The sequence below is a fragment of the Saimiri boliviensis genome, chromosome 17, assembly GCF_048565385.1.
Source record: "Saimiri boliviensis isolate mSaiBol1 chromosome 17, mSaiBol1.pri, whole genome shotgun sequence".
In the NCBI taxonomy this organism is placed as follows: domain Eukaryota; kingdom Metazoa; phylum Chordata; class Mammalia; order Primates; family Cebidae; genus Saimiri; species Saimiri boliviensis.
In genome coordinates this window covers 18,983,398-19,009,582 of record NC_133465.1, presented here as the reverse complement: position 1 = coordinate 19,009,582, position 26,185 = coordinate 18,983,398, and the positions used below count along the sequence as shown (strand labels likewise).

Below are 26,185 nucleotides of genomic sequence, written 5' to 3'. Positions count from 1 at the left end.
CACTAGTGGAGCAGCCTTGGCTAAGCCACTTTCTTACCTGTGCGGTGGTGACAGCTCCCTCCTCAGGACCATTAAGGAGTCAGCAAGACAGCCATGTGTCGTGTCTCGTCTGCTTGGTATGCACATCCCCAAGAGAGACCAGGCCTGGGCTGACACAGCTGCCCAGGTGGCATCTGCTGGCAGCCCACCCACCCTCCTTGTCTTCTGTACTTCCAGCCCAGCTAGTAGACTCCTGTCCACAAAGGACTCTGAAGGAAACATCTCAAAGGTTAGGGGCAACATTGAGGTCAACACTGTGGACAGGCAGCTCTGTGTAATTCTTCTTCCTGGCCTTACCCAGTCAAACTTGCACCCTGCTAGGGGTTGACCTCTGTTTATCCCTTTTGTAACCACTTCTGTCTGGCATGGACCCCATGAGTTGATGCTACATGCAGGCCTCACATACTTTGACACAAGTGTGGGTGTGCTAGGGTTGGAAGACCCATGTGTGCCAGCTTCCAGGTACAGCTGGCCTGTTTCCTCCATGCCGAGGCCTGGAGCTAAGGAGGTCAGGCTTGTTGCCAGGAGCTGGCCCTGTCCCCAGCCCTGTGTCCACATCAGCACTGCTGGGAAAGCAGCTCAGACCCCAGGGCCAGCAGCCATGAGGGTATCTGCTTGCAGTGGCTCTTTGGGAGCAGCAGCTGCTATTTTTAGTAAGCTGCCTAATTGGAGGCCCTGGTAGAGTTTAACCAGCTCACCTTGTGCTTTGATCCTTCTGTTTCGCCTTCTCTTTTTACATGGAAAGAGTTGAAGTTCATGGCCTGACCAAAGCAAATTTGTTTTTGCAGGAGACAAACGCTTTTGCTGTTTTAAAAAAAAAAAAAAAAAAAAACCCTGCCCCTTTCAGATCCCTGCTCTGTCTCTTAAGTAATTTCCAGTGGATTGTCAGCATTAATGTTGGTTCCTTCCTGATAAGATCTCCCTCTCTTATCTGCTATATCAGGACATCAGGGGTGGGGCTGAAAAGAGTATTGAAAAAATGGAAGTATAATTCTCTGCAGAAAAACAGATTGGTTTCAAAAATGCTGTCCTACATCCTGCCTCAGACAATGGCCCTTTGCACATGATTGCTCTCACTTTTGATGCCCTCACTTTATTTTAAGCTGAAAGAACCAAATCTTCGCGTAAAGCCTCTTTGTTCCTTTTTAGCAATGAGATATCTCCTAGGATGGGAGACCAGGTGTTTTCTCGGGCACAGTCATCATTTAGCTTTTTCCCCAAAGGAAAGGAACTTTGTGTGTCCTTGGTGGCTCTGGGAATGGGTGTGTGAGCCCGTTTCCTCGGGAGTAAAACTAAGATGATAATGAATAATGTCTGTCTTATTTGCATGTCAGATATTCATGTGACACAGACACTAAGTGCTTGTAAACATTCTCATTTAATCCTTTATGGAATAGGCCCCATTCTTCCCTCCATTATACAGATGAGGAAAACTGAAACTAGAGAGTCTGAGTTGTCCCACTGTTATGTGACCATGTGCCTGCACCATCTGACATGATCCCAGCGCTCCTGGCTCATGGTCGTGAGCAACTATTTTCTGGATGTGCATACAGCAGTGTACCAGGCTGCATGACCATGGGGTGCTGCTGCATAGAGCCTTTGGCTGTGAGTGTGTTGATGGTGAACCAACAGAACATTTTTCTTTTCCTGATACAGAATTGCTTCTGTGTCCTGCCAGTAAAGGAGATGTGGCATGAAGGTGGCTGGCAAGAATTGTCCTGCCGGCTGGGTGGCTGTGTCTTTCATCCTTCTTTCCTGCCGACCCGTCAAAGGCTGCATTCAAGCCTAGGTGGGGAGCCACGAAGGCAGAACTGTTTCGTCGTCCTTCCTTTTGTCCCTGTCACCTTCCCCTGGCTGCTAGCTGATTACCTGTCCTGCGTCACAGACAGAGCCCTGATTGTTTTCTTTCTACCGCGTCTTCTCCTTACCTCCCTCTCAGCTACCCACGAGGTCTCAGTGCCATGCCAGCTAGCTTGCTGCAGGGAGCCATTGCCTCCCTTCGAAGCACCCACCCTTCCGGTCTCTCTTCCATCTTTCACGAAAGTGTGGGCCTATGGCTCAGTGGTGTGGGCCACCAGCTTTGTCCTTAAGCCCCCGCTTCATTATGGCCCTGAGCCCACTCTGGGGCCCAGTGTGGGTACTTGTTCAGGTTTCTCTGTTGGGGTTCTTCTTGGTTTGGGGAGGGTTGGCATGCGGTGGAGTTGAGAAGGGGCCTTGTTGCTTCCAGGTGCTTTGGTAGAGTGGTCCCAGGTATCCATTGGGCATGTTTGCTACTTTCTCCTATCTTCCCTGTCACAGCCCACTTTAGGGTTATGTAAACCTCACACAGAAGCCTACAAATAGACTTCCGTTGTTCATCCTGAAGTAGACACTAATCCTGTTCAGTGGAACCTGGGATGGGCATTGCTTCCTCCCAGGGCAGGGAGCACTGCCTGCTGTCCCACAGTGCATCTCACCTACCCTCACGGTGGTATGGGTTGAGGGCCCAGCAGGGATGCTGTTGGACTTCTTCACTGCAGGCCTTGGTCAGCACCCACAGGCAGCTCCTGTTGTTCCTCCATGGCCAACAGTCTCCTAGGAGTCCAGGGTTGCCCATTGCTGTTGTGGGGTCACACATCTTTCTATACTCACACTCCTAAGGATGTGGAGTCAGTCTTGAAACTGGATGGGGACCCCTCCATTCCCTCGTGCTCCTCTTAACTGGGGCAGGACTGCTCTGTCCCCCTAAGAAGTGGGTAGGGGTGAGGTCCCTGTTCATCTCGGCTTGGAGGGCACTCAAGACAGGAAAAAGCTCTCACTTCAGAGACGGATGGTTCTCTTTGCTGTTGAGTCCACTAAGGCGGAGGAGGGCAGGCACTCACTCACTGGTGGTGGTGTGAGGGATGCTGTCTCTGATTTTCCAAAGTTCTATAATGAGATGCTTTCCAGTAAGGGCTGGAAACAGTGTGACTCCAGGACTATGGGAAGGGGGTCTGATTTGGGCCCTACTTCCAGCTCAGCCATTACTAGCCCAATGGCCTAGGCAGGGCCTTCCTTTCAATACAGCTTAGGGTTTTGATCTTTAAAATAGCCGTTCCCGCCCCATATAGGACATCTACCACTCAAAGGGAGGCTTTTTAAAGAAACTTTATTGCGGTAAGCCATAAGACAGAAGAACAGTCACATCATAGGTTCAGCTTGATGAAGCTTCACAGACTGAGCACACCTGTGTAGCCAGTGCCACGATCAGGAAACACGGCATCTCCAGGTGGGCATGGGAGCTTGGCCAGGGCAAAGCGTTTACAGAGTGTTGCTGCGACACACAGGGTGGCCTCACCACCGTGTGTCTCTCAGCCCTGCCAGTGCCCAACACAGCAGAGGTGCCCAGTATCCCGTTGTCCACTGAGTGAGTGAACAGGTGAAAGGAAACTGATTCCTACACTCTTGGTCTTTTCTAGTGAGTCTGTGGCCATGTCTCCTTGTTTCTGCTTCTTCACCCTTTGTGGTTGACTTGTAGAAGCCCCTCTGCCCAGAGAACTTTATCCTGAGCAGGCAGCAGCAGAAACATGCCATGCCTGGTGTGGGCAGCACTTGTGATCTTAAGAGAGTTGAGCCTCCACCACTTCTGAGAGAGGATGCCAAGAGCACCCTGGAGCCCACCCTTCACAGAGCTTGGTATCTTTGAGACCTGGACTTTACCCACCAGGCAGGATCCATGTAGTGTTCCCTCTCCTCCTTCTAAAACCGGATCTTCCTGAGTCCCTCAGTGGCTTTGACCGGTGAAGGCTGGTCAGGCCCAGTGGAGAGATCCGGGATGGAGAGCTGTTTAGTCTGGAAGGCACGTCATTCCCAGAGGATGGGTGGGTCAGGACTGAACACAAGGAAAAAAAACCCACAGGTGGAAAGAAATTGCCACTGTGCTGTCATAACTGACCAACCTTGAAAGGACAAGGTGGGAGTGGCAGGCTGTAAGGATGGAGGTTCAAACATCACTGTTGATACAGAGCTCCCATAGCAAGCTGGATTTCTGAGAAGCAGATTGGGAATTCCCAGTGGGAGAGAGGCAGATGAGAGCATCCAAGACAAGGACTTCTTTCCCAGATGCTGGCCTTCCTGGAATGCTGGCTGAGGATCTCAATCTCGGTTCTTAATAATTATTTTATTGGGTTGGGAAGTCTTTGGAAGCAGAAAATAAGCCAAAGAGGAACTTAATGTCCTACCCCCTTCTCGAGGAACATTTTCTCTTCAACAGATTTTGTTGATTCTTAGCTCCTGCTCCTGTCCCTTGGAAGTATAGCTGGAGGGTGTCAGGATTTAATGGGCTCTAGCCCCTGCTCCTGCCTTTAGAGTGACAGGGTTGGTGTTTGTGGGTTTTCTCTGTGAATCAGTTCTGAGAACAACAGGGTGCTTCTTCCAGGGTTCTGGACTTACAGCCAGGAAGCTCAATTATTCCCAGTGACAAACCCCGTGAGTCTTCAGGAAGAAACCTCAGCACCTCGGCAGGACAGGGACTTCAGGGCTGCTGCCAGGTTCAGGTGGATGTGGGGAGAACGAGCCAGACAGAGGCTGGGTGCTACTCAGGTTGCTTCAGTGTCTGGCATTTGGGCATGAGATTTGGGGCTGGGAGGCGCCTTGTGAGCCTGATGCTGTTGGGCAGGGAGACATCTGCATCATCTCACATAGCAGCTTCCTCTGGAGTCTACTGTCCTGGGGAACAACAGGGAGGGCTGTGGCCTGGCCTGTATTCAAATGGATTTGGCACACAGGCCCAGGCTCGTCCTGCACATCCCCTGCTAAAGGGCGATCTTCACCCTCCTTTGTCCCCTTCGTGTCTGAGACCCTGATGGCTGGGGAAACCCAGAGGTTCCTGTTGTGTCTTGAGCTCATTCTTGAGTTCCCATCTCTCTGGCTGGTTTTGGAATCATGAGTTTCTCCCCAGCAGGTGATTTGAAGTCCTTTGGGCTTCCAGCTTGCGTGGATTCCTCTGTGCCTGCCTGCTGTCCTCTGGGTCTGAAGGTGTTTGGCAAGAAGGTGCATGTGTGAGAGCCCATGGTGTGCCAGCTTAGGGCCAGAATTGCAGAGGCTGCTCGCTACTCAGGGGCCTCCCCAGAGCCCTCTCAACATCTCCCACCTCACACACCTGCAAGGGCCATTTCCCTGTAGACAGAGCAGTTGCCTTACACAGCCACCACCTCTTCCTGTTTCCCAGGCCTGCTGGAGAAGGATGGCCTCCCTCCTGCCTTGTCACTCAGGCTGCCTGAGGGTTTTGTTTTCTTTCCTGTGACTGGCATGGCCTTCCAGGGTACTGCCCCCAAGCATTTAATGAAATCATAGCTCCATTGTGTCCATTCACCCCCACTGCCAGCAGGCTCTTTACAGCTGCATTTTGTCTGCACACTCTTCTGTTTTTCTTTGCTTTCATCAGGCCCTCTTTGGCCCAACAAAAAGCTGTGAGTGACTTAGTACAGCTGGGTAGCCAGCCTGGGACAGACAGACAGCCATCAGAGCCAAGCCTCTGGCATCAAATAGAGACCAAGGTCTCCCTTTGAGGCAGTGGTTCCCAGCCTTGGCCGGACATTAGAAGCACTAAAGAAGCTTTTAAGAATTCCTATACCCTAGTCCTACCCCAGAGAATTTAAATCTGAGTCTCTGGGCATGGAACCTCTATTTTGAAATCTTACCAGGCGATTTCATTATTCAGCAAAAGTTTGGAACCATTGCTTTAAGCTTTAAAACCTTCCATTTTAAGCCAGCTGGCCTTTGTCTCTAGCCTCTAGAGAGGTCTGGGGCCCCTGAAGCTGCTTGTCTCTGCTTTAGATCCCCTAGGGGTGACCAGGAGGGTGCTGGGGATGGGGCTGGGCGAATGTTATGGGCCTCATAGTTGCATTGCTTTCAGTCTCACTGCAGCAAAAGCAGCTTGTTTTCTCTACATCTGCCTGGCAGGCCTTTGGGCAGAAAAGGCAGTTATGCCATGTGGCACAGCAGTGCTCTCTCCCTCTCAGGCTCAGGTGGACTTGGAGACCAGGCAAGCTGGGACACAGGAAGCTCCATCCGAGGCCACCAGCAGGAGCACTCCGCCTGCCTGTGTGCCAGCGCTGCCTCTTCTCCAGCACAACTTCTTCCTCTGACCCTGGTCCGCAGATTTTTGAAAGCACTCAGGCTGAAGGGCCCTTAGCTCCCTTCTCTCCCTTTCCCTCTATGTCCTCTCCTTATCCTCGCCACTTTTTCCCCCCCTCATTTCTTACCTAAACATGCCTTGAAAAGGTCTCAAAAACTCATGGCGAAGGTATAAAATATTCAACTAAAATCTGTTCTACCCACTGCTGAGCTCGTAGGTATATAGAGCACCATGGCAAGTTCTCTGGGAATTCACCAGAGGGACTTCCAGACAGTGGGGTAAAAGGAAGTGTGCACCTTTTTAGCGGAGTGGAATCTGCAAACCTGGAGGCCAGAGGAGCCATGTATAGGCTCTGTGTTCAAGGGGAAGCAGTTCTCCCACAGGGGTACTGACACTTTTGAGACCACCATGTGTGTGTACTGGGGTTGAACAGTTAAGCAAATGGACAGCAGGTGGCAGGAGCCACTGCTACACACAGTGACAAGGAACAGGCGGGCAAGGGAAGGAGGCTAGAGTGATCCACAGAGGTACTAATGTGTTTGGTTGATAGAGACTTTAATAAAGATACATAAGGATACAGAGAGAAGTGATTATAGACATATGGTATACCCAGGTTATATACACTTCTATTTCCTTGTTCCATTAGCGGAGAGGGACTAGAAGCCGTGAGACCTGGCCAGGCCCAGTGGCTCACACCTGTAATCCTAACACTTTGGGAGGCCGAGGTGGGCAGATCACAAGGTCAGAAGTTCAAAACCAGCCTGACCAATATGGTGAAACCCTGTCTCTACTAAAAGGACAAAAATTAGCCGGGATTGGTGGCACACACCTGTAGTCCCAGCTACTCAGGAGGCTGAGGCAGGAGAATCACTTGAACCGAGGCAAAGGTTGCAGTGAGCCAAGATCGCACCACTGCATTCCTGCCTGGGCAACAGAGTAAGACTGTCTCAAAAAAAAAAAAAAAAAAAAAAAGAAGAAGAAGATGCCATGAGACATGCAGAGCAGTGAGCACACCTGTCACCCAGATCTTGAATTTAAATGGCACTTTGCAATAAAAGTGAACCAGGGCTTTTGGTGGAAATGGTCGATTCTAGGGCTGAGACAGGAAATATACCGTAAAGGTAAATGAAGCAGGCCGGGCACGGTGGCTCACGCCTGTAATCCCAGCACTTTGGGAGGCCGAGGCAGGTAGATCACGAGGTCAAGAGATCGAGACCATCCTGGTCAACATGGTGAAACCCCGTCTCTACTAAAAATACAAAAAATTAGCTGGGCATGGTGGCACGTGCCTGTAATCCCAGCTACTCAGGAGTCTGAGGCAGGAGAATTGCCTGGACCCAGGAGGCGGAGGTTGCGGTGAGCCAAGATCGTGCCATTGCACTCCAGGCTGGGTAACAAGAGGGAAACGCCGTCTCAAAAAAAAAAAAAAAAAAAAAAAAAAAAAAAAAAGTACATGAAGCACCTTGCAGTGCCAGGAAGTGCTTTGAGGCTGTACAGGTGCACATGCAGATGGCAGTAGGTCAGGGGGACATAGAAGCTGGCTGAAAAGCCCCCAGTGGTTAAAGATGGAACAATTTGGGCAACAGAATAAATACTGTAATGTTGGATTATGGTGTAGTGTAGATGTTTGTCCCCTCCAAATCTCATGTTGAAATTTGTTCCCCAGTGTGGAGGTTGGGCCTAGTTGGGAGGTGTTTGGATCATGAGGGCAGATCCCTCATGAGTAGATCAATGCCCCAGGTAGGAGTACAAGTGGGTTCTTACTCTGTTAGTTTCCTTGAGAACTGGTTGTTAAAAAGTGCCTGGCAGCTTCCTTCTCACTCTAGCCCTCCTCTCTTGCCTTGTGCTTTCTACACACACCAGCGCCCATTTGCCTTCCACCATGAGTAGTGCAGCACAAGGCCCTCCCCTGAAGAGATGGCCAATCTTGAAATTTCTGGCCATCCAGAATTGTGAGCCACATAACCCTTTTTTTCTTTGTAGATGACTCACCTTCAGGTATTCTTTTATAGCAGCACAAAACAGACTAAGATTAATTATAATCCAAAGTACAAAATATCCGCAAGTTCATATTGGCATAAGGAAATGATTTAGCAAAGAAAGAAATAAATGGGAAGGAAAGAATTATTTATTTATTTGCTAAATAAATAAATGATTTAGCAAAGAAAGAAATAAAAAGGAAGAGACAAAATGTCCTGTGCAGAATTCCAGGTAATTTATGCAGCTACTCCTCACTTAAGGAGATGGCCATAGCTCCCCACTCTGTTTAAGTGGTGACTTTCTTCCAGAGAGCACAGGGGTGGGGAGCAGCTCTGCAGCAGAGAAACTGACAGTCATGACCCCTGCCAGGCACTCAAGGTCAGCATCAACAATGACCAGTTATGAAGCCTTAAAGGATGGGAAGATAAGGAGACGTCACCTCTGTGATTGTCCTCCGCAAAACACATAACCACAGTCTAATCATGAGAACAACATCAGAAAAACCCAAATTGAGGTGCAATCTATAACACACCTGACCAGCATTCCTCAAAACCATCAAGGTCACCCAAACACAGTTTGAGAAACTGTTGCAGCCAAAAGGAACCTTGGGACAGGGCACTTAATGTGATGCGGGTCCTGGGTGGGATCCTGGAGCAGGAGGAGGATAATAGATGCAAGCTGAGGTCACCTGAATTAAGTTGTGCTGAATGAGGTGTGAGATTTAGTTAATAACAGGTCAGTATTGGTTAATTTATTGTAGCAAATGCACTGCACTGAAGTAAGGTATTGATAACAGGGTAGACTGGGTGAGGGGTATAGGAGAACTCTTCACATTCTCTTCTCAACTCTTCTATAAATCTAAATCTATTCTGAAATTTAAAAGTTATTTTAAAAGTTTAAAAAACAACAAAACTTCTAGGCACAGTGCCTGTGGGTAGGGGGTGCCTATTCCACAAGGAACAATACCAAGAAAAAAAGTTTGAAAAAGATAAAAATAAAAAAGTACCATAATGGCTCAGAGAGGAAGCCACTCTAGGCCAAGCCGCCAAGAAGGACCTGGAAAGGAGGTGCCAGTGGACTTGCCCTTAAGGACAGGGAAGACCAGCACCCTGGCCATGGAGGCCCCCAGCAGGTATCCTGAGGCAGGCCTGGGGGCCCAGGACATGAGAGGAAAGCTAGGAAGTGGGGGCTCAGGCCATGACAGGAGCCTCGCCAGGGGCTTTCCACCATCTTCCCTGTGGCCTGGGCATCTGCCTGCTGGCCCATGTGTCCAGGGGCCTCTGTTTTCTGCTTCTGCTGAGGAGGGAGACCTGGCAGCGGATGGCACCTGAGAGACCGTGCTGGGGAACAGCTGCGGAGGCTGAAGCTGGCGTCCCTCTCAGGACCACATGTTCTGTAATTGTAGGACTTGTTCAGACTCTTCTGCCTGTTAAACAAAGGCAGCAGGACCAAGTAGGAACTGCAGACTGATTCGGCTGTCATGGGCAGTGCCAGCAGCAGGCAGCCTCCTACCTTCCTGAGTGTGATGTCTTGTCAGACCTGTGCCCAGGCTCCCTCGAGCAGGATCACCTTCCCCAGCACTGCTTGCTCACTCTGTCCCCAGGAGGCCTCTCCCACTGTGTCTGCTGGTTTCTCACTGAGGCCCTTCCCTACTTCGTGGCATGCTGCCCACCCTGCTATTAGTTGAGCTTGCCTGACTGCTCTGGAAGGGCAGCCGTCCAGACCAGGTTTCATCAGTTTTGTTCATTGTCGCATGATGGTCATTGGCACTGCACAGAGCAGTTGCTGGGTAAATAATAATGTTCATCAGGTGTACGGGTGCTGCGGGCAGCATGGTCCACCTTAGGGATGCTGCTGCGCTTGTCCAGCTGGTGTCCCTGTGTATGCAGTGGCAGCGATGCACCTCATACTTGCGGGACAGAATGTGTTTGTGTGAAAGGCCTGGGTAACTCCCCTTTCCTGTCTCCAGCTGAACTCTGTCTCTGCCCTCCCGCTCCATGGACCTAGCTCTTTCTGTCGGGGTATCCCAGGACAAGTCTCAGGCCTTGTGCCTGGAGCCGCCTTAAGATATCTGAATCTTCCAAACCAGGCCTCCTTGCCCCTGCATCCCACAAGTGCTCATCTTTCAGCAGTTGTGTCTTTTCCTCCCGGATCATGAAGTCTGTGGCAGGCTCCATGTCTTCCTCATCACTGTGATCCCAAGCCTGATGTCCAGTGGATGCCATGGAGTTAAAAGATTTGGGGGATGGTGGTCCTGCCCCATAGCCCCAGCCCCTCCCCAGCTGCTTCTGTTCTCTGTATGTGGAACAGCCCTGGCTCTTGCTGTCTGCTCTTGTGGGGCTCACTGAGGACCCTCTGCATGGTTCATCGCTCCGATGAACTGAGTTCCACTTATTCTCAGACTCCTCCCCTCTGCCCTTTTAAGGGGAGCCCAGCTCTGCAGGAGGAGGACAGCCTCCTGAGGACAGGGTTACAACTCGGCTGTGGATTGGTGCCTCTGGACAAAGGCATTTCAGGGCAGCCAGTGGCACTAGGTGGGGGGAGGACGGGGTGGCTCTGAGGCTGTGCATGTATTGTGTCCCATCGCCACTCAGAGGCACATGGGCCTTGGGAGAGGCTGGGCATTTCTGCTGGTGACATAGCCAACTCACTCTGTCCTTTTTCCCTGGCCACAGGAGGCCAATGAGGTTTTCTCAGTTCTGGGCTCTCTCCCAGCGGCCCTCCTAGCTCAGACAGCTGGGATGGAACTTGAGGTCTCACTAGCTCCCATGAGCTTTGGAAGCTGTCCACTTGGGGACTCCTCTGGGTTGGGGCTGGAACTGTTTCATGCCCTGGGGGTGGGAACTTGGGGCTACCCTTGCAGATAGCTCCTGGCCTGGCCTGTAGTCTTTTCCCCCACTGACTGGCATCCCTGCCTGCCTTCCCCATCTGAGTCCATCCCTAGCGGTGTAGCCCTAAAGGGTCTGTTTCTATGAAGACAGGGACAGAAATATCAGAGAAAAGTAGCTGGGGTATAGGTCATATACAGAATTTTAAAAAAGAAATTTGGCAGTACCTATTCTCACCCTGGCAACCACCATTCTACTCTATGAATTTGACTACTTTGGGTACCTCATATAAGTAGAATAATACAGTATCTGTCCTTTTGTGACTGGCTTATTGCACTTAGCATAATGTTTTCAAGATTCATCTATGGTATGACACATACCAGAATTTCATTTCTTTTTATGGCTGAATTATATTGTAGTGTATGTACATACTACAGTTTGTTTATTCATTCCATCTGTTGGTGGACACTAGAGTTGCTTCCACCTCTTGGCTATTGTAAATAATGCTGCCATGGAACATGGATGTACAAATACCTGCTTGAGTCCCTGCATTCAGTTCCTCTGGGTATACACCTACAGGTGGAATTGCTGGATGAAACAGCAAACCTATAAAGTCCAGCTCCATACTGCTGTTCAGATTGGCTGTACCATGGTTCCAGTTGCTCAGTGTCCTCACCAACACTTGTAGTTTTCTGTTTTTTTTTTTTTTTTAATAATCTCTACCCTAGTGAGTGTGACTTGGCTGATTTGATTTGCATTTTCTTTTCTTTCTTTTTTTTTTCCCCCTTAAGAGACAGGGTCTTACTCTGTTGCCCAGGTTGAAGTACAGTGGTGCCATCACAGCTCACTGCAACCTGAAACTCGTGGGCTCAAGGGATCCTCCTTGCTCCCAAGTAACTGGGACTATAGAACCACTACACCTGGCTATTTGGGTTTTTTTTTTATTTTTTTAGAGATGAGATTTCACTGTCTTGCCCAGGTTGGTCTCAGACTTCTGTCCTCAAGCTGTCCTGCTTTGGCCTTCTGAAGTGCTAGGTGACTTGCATTTTCTAATGACTAAAGATGTTAAGCACCTTTTTATGTGTGTCTTGGCCGTTTGTATATCTCCTTTGGAGAAATGTATATTCACATCCTTTGTCTATTTTTAATTGTGTTTTGTTGTTTTAGTAGGAACTCTTTATTCTAGATACTAATACTTTATCAGATATATGATTTGCAAGTAATCCCTTCCCTTCCCTGGGTTACCTTTTCACTCTCTTGATAGTGTCCTTAGATATACAAAGGTTTTCAATGTTGATGAAGTCTAGTTTATTTTGTTGTTGTTGTTGCTTGTGCTTTTGGTGTCATAACCAAGAAGTGGTTGCTAAATCCAATGTTATGGGCCTTTTCTCCTTGGTCTTCCACGCATTTTACAGCTTTTGTTCTCCCAGTATCTGCTCCATTTTTAGCTCATTGTCACATATGGTATAGTGCAGGCATCCCTAAACTACGGCCTGCGGGCCGCATGCGGCCCCCTGAGGCCATTTATCCAGCCCCCCGCCGCACTTTAGGAAGGGGCACCTCTTTCATTGGTGGTCAGTGAGAGGAGCACAGTATGTGGCGGCCTTCCAACAGTCTGAGGGACAGTGAACTGGCCCCCTGTGTAAAAAGTTTGGGGATGCCTGTATAGTGTAACCCTTGATTGGTGGATCCTGCAAGCTGACCATTGTGGTGGGTGAGGGGAGTAAAAAACTGTTGTTCCCCAGTTCACATGCCTCTCCCACTCCCTTCCTATCTACCCATGCACCAGTTTTAGGAGGAAAGTGGGCCTTAGCTGGGTGAGGACTCCCAAGGGAAGCTCCTCTGGCAGAGGGCCCTTGGCCACTTGGCAGGGGCCTGGGTAATCTTGCTGCCTAGGCAGTGGTCAGAGCCAGCAGGCCAGCCTGGCACAGCAGGTGTGAGGAGGAACTTCCTGGTCTTGGTAGCAAGTGAAAAAGGTCCTTGTTTTGTTCTTTTCTCCCTTTGAAAAAAAAAAAAAAAAAAAAAAAAGGTGGTTTAGCAGTTCTAACTATGCCCCTGGGAAAGCCCTGATTGGGTCATTTCTACAGCATCTTAACAAAGTCCCTTGCAGCAGAAGGACCAGCCCATCCACTGCAGCACCAAGGCTGGTACGGGGCCCACACTGCACTGTTACTGCTGGGATTAACAGATGCTTACGTCCTGGAGGCCCCCTCCTATTAATCCACGAATGCCTCAGAAAACCCCACACTAGAATGTCTCTAGGGCCAGAGCTGAATCTTAAAAGAGGGCCTCCTTGGAATGAGAGCAATAGCTCTGCCTCTGCGGTGACACTCACTGTCACATCCCAGTAGAGAGAAAGAAAGGTAGGGCCTCGGGATTTGGTCCTGGCTACATAGTCCCTGCTGCTTCTGTGGTGGAGGCGGCATACGGTGGTGGGCTAGGAGTTAGGAAGCCTGGGCCTCAGTTTCCATGTCTAGACCTTAGGGGAGAGGTGGAGTGTAGAGTGCCTTCCAGGCCTGGGTAGGCAGGGAGGTGAGCTCTCTCTTCTGATGAAGCCATAAAGGCCTGCTGAGAAGGGCCTGGCCTGCTTGCTGCTGAGCCCATGGTTTTCCCCTATTATCTGTGCAGTGTTCTGTTTTGTTTTGCTTGAAGTGTACAAGTCATTGTCTTTTAGGATATTCACATCGTTATGCAACCACCAACACAATCTAATTTCAGAACATTTTTCATCAACCTCCAAACAAACCCTGCACCCCTTAGCTGCCACCCCCAATCCTACCCTCCCGAAAGCCCCTGGCAACCACTCCTCTGCTTTTCCTCCTTTTCAGTTGGCCTGTCCTGGATGTTTCGTGTAAATTGAGTCATGCAATATCATCTCACAACTTTACCATCTGCTGGTTGCAGCAGAGTCCTGGGCCCAAGGCCGGAGGGTAGCTGCAGACCAACACCATGGCCTTGGTGGCCTAGCTACTGATCATGGGAAGGCCATTCCTCAGAGGCCTGCATCTCTTTCCAGGCTGCTACTCCACCTCATGCCTTGCAGAGCATGTCAGATCTTTGTACAAATATCATCCTGTTAACCCTTAATGAATATAAGATTTTGGTAAAGGTGATGGTTTCTATTTTATAAATAAAACCTATTGCATATATAAATAAATCAAATATTTATATTATAATTAAATCTATAATATAAAATGTAAATCTAGCAGGGTTGGCTTGTTCCATCATTCAGAAATGTTTACTGAAGCTCTTCTTAGAAGGTACTGACCTAAGTGTATAGAGCAAATGCAGTGAGTTTTATCAAGCACCTCTCAGCTTAGTATGCAGAGCAGTTGGGCAGACCTGCAGGTGGGCCATGGCCTCTGCCCAGGGCCTCCCTTCAGGGAGCACAGGACAGTGATCCAGGAGGGGAGGATGCCAGGCAGGCCTCTCTGGCAGGGCAGCGATAAAGGAGGCTGCGCTGTGCAGCAGGTAGCCGTGGGTCAAGCAGGTCCAGGAGTCAAGGAGGGGCAGTTGGTGCAGAGAACAGAGCTTGGGCTGGGAGCTGTTGGAGCAGTTGAGTCAGGGGATGGCCTGGCTAGATCTGTGCTGAAGAAGAATGGTTCTGGGGCTGTTCCTATTGAACCCATTCTGAGGCTCCGAGTGCCACTGTACCTGGAGGGTAGAACTCATGGGCCTCTTCACTGTGTACCAAGTGTTCCCAGCTGGGTGCCTCTGACCAAGCCTTCCATGGAACTCCCAGAATCACAGGTCTGAGGCCTCTCTCCTGCCAGTCTCCAGTCTGTATTGGTGGGCACTGGGAAAGGGCCTGGCCTACGAGTATCTGCAGCTGGGGAGAGCAGTCAGAAATGTATTTTATACCATTTTACAATTTAAATGAGGCCTATATTTACCACCATTTTGCACTAGGGAAGCTGAGGCTTACAATTTTCTACCTGCCCAAAATCACAAGACCTAGGTATCTGGGGCCAGTTGCTGTTGGCCTAGGGCTTAGCAGAGGGGCAGACCCTGTTATCCGCTGGAATGTGGCTTGGGAAACCAGCATGGTGCTCCCCAGGGCCCCAAGGCAAGGGCCCGAGAGGAACACAGAGAATCTACTAGGTACTTAGCTGTCTTTAGATTGACCCCCTCGGCTTGGCTCATTGTTTTCAAGAGCCCTCATCAGCCATCTTGGCACAAGCAGCTGGCCGTGGCCACTACATAGAGGATGTGCCTCCTCCCCTTGTGGAAGAGGGTGGCCTGTGATGCCCAGAGCTCCTCATTCCACTGAGCCCTGCCTCTATGCCCCAGGGTAGGAAAGGGAACATGCCTGACACTGTCCTCCTTCCCAAGTGTTCAGGGAAAGTTGTTGAACTTGTTGGCTTCTGACCACCACCCTTGCCTGGTAGAAGAGTGGTGATGTGCGCTGAGAACCAGAGTACTGCACGGATGTGCCAGCTCAAACCTGAGCCCAAGTCCTGCTTCAGCTGTGCAATATCGTCTGTAGTCTTGTGACAGAAGTGGGTAGATTATCACCCCAAAGGGATATCCCTACACATTAGGCCACTCCTCATTCACCTCCCCCAGCCCTGACAACCACTCCTCTGCTTTTTCTTTATGGATTGGCCTTTTCTGAACATTTCACCAAGATGGATTCACACAGTATGTATCACAGGCGTCCCCAAAATACGGCCCTCAGGCCGCATGCGGCCCCCTGAGGCCATTTATCCGGCCCTCCTCTGCACTTCAGGAAGGGGCACCTCTTTCATTGGTGGTCAGTGAGAGGAGCACAGTATGTGGCGGCCCTCCAGCGGTCTGAGGGACAGTGAACTGGCCCCCTGTGTAAAAAGTTTGGGGACGCCTGATGTATCCTTTTGTGACTGGCTTCATTCACTTAGTGTGATGTTTCCAAGGTTTGCTCATGTTGGAGCTTGTGTCAAGATTTTATTCTTTTTATGGCTAAGATAATATTCCATTGTATGAATATTGCATTTTGTCTCTCCATCCACTGATGGACATTTAGGTCGTTTCCATCTTTTGGCTATCGTGAATTATGCTGCTGTGATAGATTTGTGTACATGTTTTGTTCAAGCACCTGTCTTCAGTTCTTTTGGTATATATCCAGTAGTCGAATTGTTGGGTCATATGGAAACTCTCTGTAATTTTTTTTAGGAACTACTAAACTTTCCCATAATAGCTACATCATTTTACAATCAAAATGAAGCCTATATTTACTACCATTTTACATTAGGAAAACTGAGGCTCACAATTTGAGACTTACCCAGAATCACAGAGCTAGTGAGTGTGGAGCTAGAACTTGACTCCAAGGGTAGGCTCTGAAAACAGAAAACTTAAAGTCTGCCTTGGATCTCAGAACTTCTGCAGAGGGAAACAGCTGGGAGAGCAGTGGCTTGTGGCTCCAGCTCTCCCTCCTGTCCTGGGCTGATGGAAGCCCCATGAGCTGGTCTCCCCAGCCTGGGTTGCCCTGGCTGGCCAAGACTACCTAGGGTCCTGGGAGGCTCATGGGGGCTGTGTGGCTGGCCCAGGTCATGGGGTGGTCTCCCAGCTCTTGCTGCAGCCATATTGCTTCTAGGAGCCTGATCTAACAAATCACAAGCCTCTCTTTTGAGAAGGTTAGGGTTTGGTGACCACTCCAAAGGCCATCAGGTGTAGAGTGGGCACCTAACTCTTGGCCTAAAGTCCGTCTGGGGCTGCAGGACCCTCCCTAGGATCTGCCAGGTTGTAACATGCAGGTTTCATGTGGGACACCTGAAGGATCTGGAAGAGTGCAGAATCATGGCTCCCTTCCCAAGGAGGTGATATGACTGGAATCAGACCTGGCCCCTGAGGACAGACATTGGGATGAGGGCTCAGCCCAGCCTAGGGGCTGTTCCATGCAGCCCCGGGAGGCTACAGTATGGAAGATGATTGTCGAACTGCCCTTTGAACCACACGGACTGTGGAATGCACCAGGACTGGCAATGACAACTGGGAAGAGGGAAGGGAGTTCTGCCTGGCAGGTACCTGCTACGTCCCTTTGTCGGTCCCTAGGTATGGTTGGCCTAACACTTCTCTGAGTTGTGGCACAGAGGCCAGGCAGAAGCTTTGCTTACTTCAGGTCTGCATGGGCTTGTGACCCCTTTTCTGAGGCTCTTCACAGTTTTTTAGAGAACCTAGGCTTTGGGGATATCTGTCTGCAGAGAGTGCTGCTTACTGGGGAGGTCTGCAGTCCCGGAGGGACTTTGGGCCAAGAGTTAAGTGCCCATTCTACACCTGATGGCTTTTGGGGTGGTCACCAGTGCCTCCTCAAAAGAGAGGGGCTTGTGATTTGTTAGATTGCGCTCCTAGAATCAGTTTGGCTATAGCAAGAAGAGCCAGGAGACCACCCTTGACCTGGGCCAGCCATGCAGCCCCCCCGAGCTTCCCAGGACCCTAGGTAGCCTTGGCCAGCCAGTGCCACCCAGGCTAGACCTACAGCACAGGCCAGGGAGACCAGCTCATGTGTTATGCCTCCCAGGATGTGGGTTCTGGGGCACCTGGGAACTGTACTTAGCTAGTGCTCCCCAAGGGCTGTGTTCCTTCCTGAGAAAACACTGGAGCCAACCTCCTGAATTCCAAAGAAAGGAAGCAGCCAGACGAAGTCCGCAGCAGAGCCCACCAGCCCAAGGGAGGAGGGAGTTGGTGTTCCTGCCTAGCGCTGTCTGATCAGGCCATAGCTCAGTGAAGGGCCAGACTGAAAGCAGGGCCGTGCAAGTCTCCACGTGGTCCGGGCCGGGTGGCCCTGCCTGCAGTTTCTCTGGTAAACTTAGGCATAACTTTGTGCAAACAGTTGCAAAGTCCAGGGAGGAAAGATGCCAAGGAGAGAGGGGCAAGGGTGCCAGTCAAAGAGGACCAGACTTGTTCTGGCTGGCCCCACAGAGCACCATGTCCCATAACCACGTGGATCCCCAGCCTGCAGATCTGGAGGTCGGGACAGTGATGTGCCTGCTTCCTGAAGCTGTCGTCAGTACCTGCAACAACTCAGGACCTGGCCACAGTGAGCACCCTGGAATTGCTGATGCACTTCCCACTTCTCTGGCAAGGCAGTTCCCTGTGTGCTCCCTGGAACAGGCTGAGCCACCTGTCCTTGGCAGTGTGCAGATGAGCGAGGTGACCACTCAGCACCAAGGTTTTCAGGCAAAGCTTTTCATACTTCTGCAGTGGGTTACCGTGCGTATGAAAAAATAATAAATACAGTGCATGTGGTTGAAATGCTGACTCACCATTTCCCTTTCATGTGCATGTGTGCACTTGTGTGCGTGCTCATCATGGTGTGAATGCTGTGTTCCTTGTGGGCTTGGTTGGATGAGTTTGTGAAATACGCTGTCTCGGGACCTCAGGCATGGGGGGGGCATCAGGCTTCACCCTGGAATACCCTTTCTGACCTTGAGATTTTGAGGGTAATTCTTTGCCCTGGGGGAAAGACTTTGTTTTTGTGGGTCTCTATTTTACAGTCTGAATGAGGGATTCGGGGATAAAGGGAAGACTCCTGCCCAAGTCTCACATGTGACTGGTTCTATTACAGCATGATAACACCAAACAGCCCCTCACCATATTTCTGCTTACTTTCCTCTTGCTTCTCTCTGGCTCTTAGAAGCTTGCCTTCCCACACTTACCGGGTCAGTAAGAAACAAAGGCCAGTTTTCCCAAAAGTGCACCTGCTTGGGCCAGGGGTGTGGTAGAGGGTCCCCAGGTCCCCAGGTGGAGAGGCTGCTGTAGCTATATTATCCTAACCTAGGGGGGTCGCACTGGCCTCTGACAGACACCCTGGCTACAGTGCACAGACCTTCCAGCCTCCTGTGGGCCCATGGACAGACAGGCAGAGGGAACAGGGTGTGCTGATCTCTTTGGAGAGAAGGCTTTGTCCTGTGTTGTCCTGGTCCTGTGTCCTCCTGCGTAAACAATCTGCAGCCTGTAGCAACTCTGCCCTCTTAACTGGGGTAGAGTAGAGCCCAGAAGAGGACCCGAGGCTCCAGATAGCTGGAGGGCTATGTGGCGGCTGAACCCATAACTTAGTGACATAGTAGAGTCAGTGTCCTACAGAGAGCATCTCTTTTTTGGAAAATGAGTCCAGCAAAACTAGGTGAAACTCGGCCTCCTAGGAAACCTGGATTCCTGGCCTCTGGAGGCATAGAATTAGGGCAGGGAGCTCATCAGAGCTGCTTTGCTGATGGTGTTAGAGCTGAGGCGTTCCCTCTGGTTGGATTTGGGTTACAGCCTAGATATTTGCCCTTATTCTCACATCACAAGGTTCAGGCCTAGCCAGACATAGATGGGTGTGTCCTACCCCTCTAGGCAGAGGCAGGAGAGGGGAAAGGTGCTGGCTGAGGGGCTCCCTGGAGCCATTGGTTGAATCTGCTCCAGCCTTCTAAGCACTGGAAATGCTGCTGAGTGCAGAGCAGCAAGGGGACCAGCTCTGGAACCAGAGTGCCTGGGTTTGAATCCTGGCATGGTTACTCCCTAGCATTGTTACCTTAGATCTAAATTACAGTCCTGTGTTGTTTAACGACAGGCACACATCCTGAGAAATGCATCCTTAGGCAGTTTTGTCCTCGTGTAAATATCCTAGAGTGTGCTTACACAAAGCTAGACAGTACAGCTTACTGCGCACCTAGCCTATGTGGTAGAGTCTATTGCTCTGAAGCCATAAACCTGTCTAGCACATACTGTAATGAATACTGTAGGCCATTATAACACAGTGGCAAGTATTTATGTGTCCATATGCAGCAGAAATAGAGGGCCCTGTTGACTAACACTGTATGCGGTACACGACTGCACTTAGCTTCTCAGTGGCCTGCTCCCTTGTCTTTGGGATGGGGGCGACAGTAGTGCTTGCCTCACAGTGTGTTCAGAATGTTCAGTGAGGGGACACAGGGGAAGAGTTAGCAGCAGTGCCTGGTATTCAGGGCATGAGCGCAAATGGGAGCAGCATTACACTCTGCGCCCATGCTGGTGCTGTCATTGCTGCTTCCCCCGTCGGCGGCAGTGTTGGGGGAACACTGTGCTACTGAGACTTAAAGGAAGCCATTTTCTCTTCTTTTTTTTTTTTTTTTTAAGTTTAGGGGTACAAGTGCAGGTTTGTTACATAGGTATATTTGTGTCATAGGGATTTGTTGTACAGATTGTTTTGTCACGCAGGTATTAAGCGTAATACCCATTAGTTACTTTTCCTGATGTTTCCCTCTTCCCACCCTCCACCCTCTGAAAGGCTTCAGTGTGTGCTGTTTCCTTCCGTGTGTCTGTGTTCTCATCATTTAGCTCCCACTTACAGGTGAGAGCATATGCTATGTGGTTTTCTGTTTCTGTGTTCATTGCTAAAGATGGTGGCCTCCAGCTCCATCCATATCCCTGCAAAGGATAGGATCTCATTCTTTTTCATGGCTGCATAGTATTCCATGGTGTATGTATATCACATTTTCTTTATCCGGTCTAGATCATTGATGGGCATTTAGGTTGATTTATGTCTTTGCTATTGTAAATATTGCTACAGTGAACATTGGTATGCATGTATCTTTATAAATATAATGACTAATATTCCTTTGGGTATATACCCAGTAATGGGATTGCTGGATCAAATGATATTTCTATCTTTAGATCTTTGAGGAATGGCCATATTGTCTTCCACTAGGGCCAAACTAATTTACAATCCCACCAACAGTGTATAAGCATTCCTTTCTCTCCACAGTTGAAGGGAGCTACTTTCATAGCAGGTCGTTAGTATGTACCTGGACCTGTCTTCCAAGAGTGCCGATTAGAAGCAGTGCATAATACAGTTTAAAAAGTTAGTCCCAGGTCCTCATACAGTGCTGGTCAGAATGTGAAATGGAACAGCCACTTTGGGAAATAGTCTGGCAGCTCCTCAGAGTTAAACATATTGTTTCTATATGACCCAGCACTTCTCCTCCTAGGTACACACCCAAGAGAAATGAGAGCACACGAACACTGTACAGGAATGTGCACAGCAGCACTATACACAGTAGCCAAAAGATGGAAACAGTCCAAACGTCCATCAACAGATGAATGGATACACAAAATGCCGTATAGCCACACAATGGAACGTTACTCAGCTGTAAAAAGGATTGAAAGACTGGCAGATGCTGTAATGTGGAGGAACCTCAAAAATATGCTAAATCCTTGAAAATATGCTAAATGGAAGCCAGAATTTTCCATTTATGCAGGGTATCTGGAAGAGGTACATCCACAGAGGCAGAAAGCAGGTTGCAGTTGCTGAGGTCGGGGCAGGTGTCAAAGGAAAGTGACTGAATGGTCCAAGTGTTTTCAGGGGATGATGGAAATGTTCTGTACTTGATTGCTTTACAGCTCTGTGAACATGATGCTAAAAGCCATTGAACTGTACTCTTTAGGTAAATTGTATGTGAATTACATCTCAGTAAAGCTGTTGTTTAAAAGAAAAGTTAAGCCAGGCACAGTGGTTCATGCCTGTAATGCCAGCACTTTGGGAGGCTGAAGCAGGCAGAGATCAGTTGATGTCAGGAGTTCGAGACCACATTGGCCAACATGGTGAAACCTCATCTCTACTAAAAATACAAAAATTAGTTCAGCGTGGTGGCATGCACCTGTAGTCCCAGCTAATCGGGAGGCTGAAGCACAAGAATCGCTTGAACCCAGGAGGCGGAAGTTGCAGTGAGCGAAGATTGCACCACTGCACTCCAGCCTGGGCGACAGAGTGAGACTCCATCTCAAAAAAAAAAAGAAAAACGAAAAGGTTTACCTGGAGTTAGTATCAGAGAAAAAAAAAAAAGAAAAGAAAAATTAATACCAGGATTAAATAAAAATGAGATCATCTGATTAAAAGCAGGAAGTTTTGGCCGGGCGTGGTGGCTCAAGCCTGTAATCCCAGCACTTTGGGAGGCCGAAGCAGGTGGATCACGAGGTCAAGAGATCGAGACCATCCCGGTCAACATGGTGAAAGCCCGTCTCTACTAAAAATACAAAAAATTAGCTGGGCATGGTGGCGCGTGCCTATAATCCCAGCTACTCCAGAGACTGAGGCAGGAGAATTGCCTGAACTCAGGAGGCGGAGGTTGCGGTGAGCCGAGATCGGGCCATTGCACTCAAGCCTGGGTAACAAGAGTGAAACTCCGTCTCAAAAAAAAAAAAAAAAAAAGCAGGAAGTTTTCTTTCCTCCTTCGTGGAAATAGATTGGGCTCTTCTCTGGTAACTGTTATTTACCTCCGTTTGCTCTCCTTTCTTCGTGTGTGATAGGGTTAGGTGATGCCCACCTCACAGTAAGTAATGTTGAAGAGATCATAACTGTGAGATCTTGACACACAGGTAGTTAATTACTAATTTCCTTCGGCCCAGCTTGGCATGTTTTTGCCTTTTATTAACGTTTCTGAAATCCTTTTTGGAAGGAGATAGAACCCTCATTTTATACATGAGGAAATGGACGCCTAAAGAAGTGGAGACGTGGTAGACGTTTTTTCATACTTAGTGAGACTGAGACACAGTCACGTTCAGCAGCAGAGCAGGGACTTTGGCTGGGGGCCAGGTGTCCAGACAAACGGGCTTCAGGGACAGTGAGCAATTTGGTGACACTGAACCCTGGAATGGTGGCCTTAAAGTGGGGCCTGTGCTGTGCCTCCAGGGGCCTGGTAGATGATCCCATAAGAAGAAAACATTGGAATTTCTGTTGATATATTCCATCTAACGTGTGTGTGCACATGCGTGCACGCTCATAATAGACTGGCACCATGGTATGGATACACAGCTCATCCAGGGCCTGCACTGTTGGCATTGTGAGACCACGGTCTCAAGGACCAGGGTGAAAGTCAAAGACCAGAGAGGAAGGGCTGCCTTAGGAAAGTCCCTCTGCCTCCACAGTGGTTCCTCCACAGTGGCTCACTCTGGTACTGAGTACACTAGGCACTTTACTGCTTCATGCCATCCAGTCCTCACTATGGTCCGTGGAGTTTCCTCAATTAGCAAATAAGAGGGTCCACCTCAGAGAAACAGGATGCCTTGTCTGGGGAGGTGGAGGTGGGTTGTGCTTCTGCATGGGGATTTTGGGCTCTAAGGGAAATCAGAGCAACCCTGCATTTGCCCAGAGGGTTCAGGCAGGCACCTACACCATGCCAGGAGGCCCAGGATGAGAACTTCTTTCGAATAGAGTAAAGGGGCTGGAGCTGGAGAGAGGAGATTGGGAAGGCCATGGCCCCTGCCCTGGGTGGGAAGGCCCATCTGTCCTGCGGCTGTGGCCATAGCACTCAGTGCGGGCCTCCCCAGTCAGAAGATGGCAGGGGGTTGGATGCAGGCCTCCTGGACTAACATAAAGATAGGGTCCGAGGCCGCCTCCTCTACGTGCTCCTCCTCAGGAAACACCCACTGCTTGGTTACAGAGCAAACCCACCTATCTCCCTTTCCTGGCTCCTTCTCAAGGACCCTCCAAGAGTGTCTGGAAGAGGCACCTGCAGGCCACTCCACTGATGGAGAGAACACTGAGCTAGGCTTGAATGTGGCTCCTTCTCATGTACCCCTAGCGTCAGCATTGAGGCAGGATGCCAAGGGTGTGTGCTGAAAGGGTGAAACCACTGAAGAGGCTTTCCTGTGAGCTCAACCTACATGCCACCTGCTATGCCATCTCCATTCTGAGCTGGGCCCACAGGGCATGGCTGAGCCCAGAGACCCCACATGGAAAGGCTTCTTAGAGTTGGGCACTTAACCATGGAGGAAAGAGCCAGCAGCCACGTAGGCAAGGGCTGTGCAAAGCCAGCAGCTCTTGGGTCTGGCTCCTGCAGGCAGGCATCAGGGGGTGTAGAAAGAGGTGGCAAGTGGATCAGAGGAATTAACAGGAAGACCACAGGAGCTTGAGCTGGGGGGACAGGGAGGTTGCACCTAACCTGCATCTGACAGAGAAAGAAGGTCGGGGGTGTGGAGAGTAATTGATCTGAGCTCAGTGTGGGCACCAGACCCAGCATCCTGCTCTTCAGAACAAGCCCCCATTGACTGTTGGCAAGGAGCTTGAGGCTGGATGGTGGTAGGAACCTTCTAGACCTCTGGGTAGAAGGCAGCCCAACTGCAGCCCACCCCTCAGATAGATCAGAAGCATCTTCTGTTTCTTCAAGAATGAGACCAAGGAAATGGTGGGCTGTTGGGGGTGCTCGGTGGAAAAGCCAGCAGCTGCCCAGCAGTGCGGTGGAATCAGTGTGGAGGGTGTTAAGGACAGGAGCACCCTTCGTGTGCTGGTCATAGTGACCCCGTCCGCTTTCCCAAAATGTCCTTATGTTGGGAGAGGAAAAAAGAGGCCAAAGGGCATGGGGCTAAACAAGCCTAGCTCTTCACCTCAGTAGGGATTTCTTAAAGGCTTCCTTTCCTGCTTTTGGTTTTCTGTCCCTAATTTCAGTGTGTAACAGCTTTTGTTGTGAGAAAAAAAAAAAGTTACTGTTTGCCATGCCAGAGCTGGCGTGGCAGCCTTTGCTGGGCTCGGCTCTGGCCCTGGGAAGGTGCCATGGGCCAGGCTGCCGGGTGTGCTCCTTGGCTGCCTCTAAAGAATGCATGGTGCACCCACCCCACAGCCTGCTCTCAAGGATGTGGCTTCTCTCTGGCCCCCTCCTTGCCTCTAAAAATAACCCTGCTATTTTGAAACTGCCTCCTCTGGAGCTTTTTCTTGCTTCTCTGTGGGATCAGCAGCCCCTCTGAGACCAGGATCTCGGCTGTCCCTGTCACTCCAGCTGTCCCTACCTTGTCCTCGCCTGCACACCTCCTCCAGTGCAAGTGGGATATCGCTCTCCACGTAGGAGGGGTGTTTAACTGGGTGTCCTCTGGAGAAGGCCAGGCCTGTTCCCATCTTCCCTGTGATAAGAACAAAGGAAGAGGAATGGGGCTGGGGCAAGGGAGAGCACACCTGGGGGCCCCACAGACTGGGAGGGTGAGGAATGGCCTGGGGCTGTGGGACATCTATGGCCCCGTTGGCTGGCCTCTGGGTGACTCTCTGCCGCCTTCTTGCAGCCCACAACCCTGCCTCAGGGTACCATCAACATGAACCAGTGCACAGATGTGGTGGATGGGGAGGGCCGCACGGGCCAGAAGTTCTCCCTGTGCATTCTGACGCCTGAGAAGGAGCATTTCATCCGAGCGGAGACCAAGGAGATAGTCAGTGGGTGAGTCTGCTGGCGCTGTGGAACAAGGCGTCACCACCTGATGCGGGGCCAGCACCAAATGGGCCACATGCTCCTGTGGCAGTGTCGATGTTGTCTGCTTCCTTATGCACTTCTATTCCTGGGATCTGTCTCTGTTCTCAGAGACAGGGATCCACTGAGATCCGCTCAGCACACTGGAAACCAGGACATCTGCCATTCCACCTGCAGACTCTGGGGGTCTCTCTTGGCTCTGGCCACCTTACCCTCCTTGGGCCTCTCCACCTTCACACTCACCACACCCCCAACTCACCTGCCCCTCAACCTGGAACGGGATCAGTCCCCGAAGCACATGACCTGGGCACACCCTCCCCTAGTCTGGGGTGACTGCTCTTCCTTCCAGGGTGGGTGCTGGGCTCTACCACCTATGAAAGCACCAGGTTATCTGCTGTGTCCATATGTGTCTCAGTGATGGCAGGGACAAGGGGTGTCTCAGGCACATCCCCAGTACCTCACACCCGAGCCACCCTGCTGCCACTGCACAGACTGATTTCTGTGAGTGGAGAGGATGATTAAGTCTCTTGCTCACCCAGGTTCCCTGAGAGTAGCAGACCAGCTCAAGTTGAGAAAGAGCCCATAGTCTAAGGGCCTGTGCACTGTTCCTGGGCCCAGGGCAGCATCTGCCCTCCCAGAGCTCCCAGTCTAACAGGATTCTTTGCTACCCACATGGCCTGGGCTGTGGTGAAAAGCTGTATGTGGTCCGTGCGGGTGAACAGGCTGATTGGGCCTGAGAGGAACTCACAAACTGGATCTCTGAGAATCCCTGTCTTGTTTAAGGCTGAGAAAGAGGCACATGAGTCTAAGAAGCTCTGGAAAAAGTAAACCTGGGGCTTGTTGGGCCAGGCTGACAAGCAGTACAGAGTAGAGGGATTCAGGAATATGGAGCCCTTGGGTTTGAACATATGGACGACTCAGAACACCAGGCTTGCTTTAGCCTCTCAGCTGCAGCCTGGCCAAGCCTGGTGAATAAGCACAGCCTGAAGTCCAGGGCCACGTGACAAGGTGTCCAAGAGTCTGTGCTGGGCCCCAGGGCTCTCTCTGCTCAGGTGTGCCCTCCCCTAGAGGAG

The 26,185-nt window shown here is 50.4% G+C and overlaps 1 protein-coding gene across 6 annotated transcripts in view; it reads left to right on the top strand.

The window, feature by feature from the left end:
* The window catches only part of MPRIP (myosin phosphatase Rho interacting protein), a 144,617-nt gene that overhangs the window by 61,527 nt on the left and 56,905 nt on the right, over positions 1–26,185 (top strand). For all 6 annotated transcript variants that reach the window (XM_039476703.2, XM_039476702.2, XM_039476704.2 and 3 more), the window contains exon 4: positions 24,931–25,082. In XM_039476703.2, the coding sequence (XP_039332637.1) occupies positions 24,931–25,082 (152 nt within the window). The remainder of the gene's footprint in view (positions 1–24,930; positions 25,083–26,185) is intronic.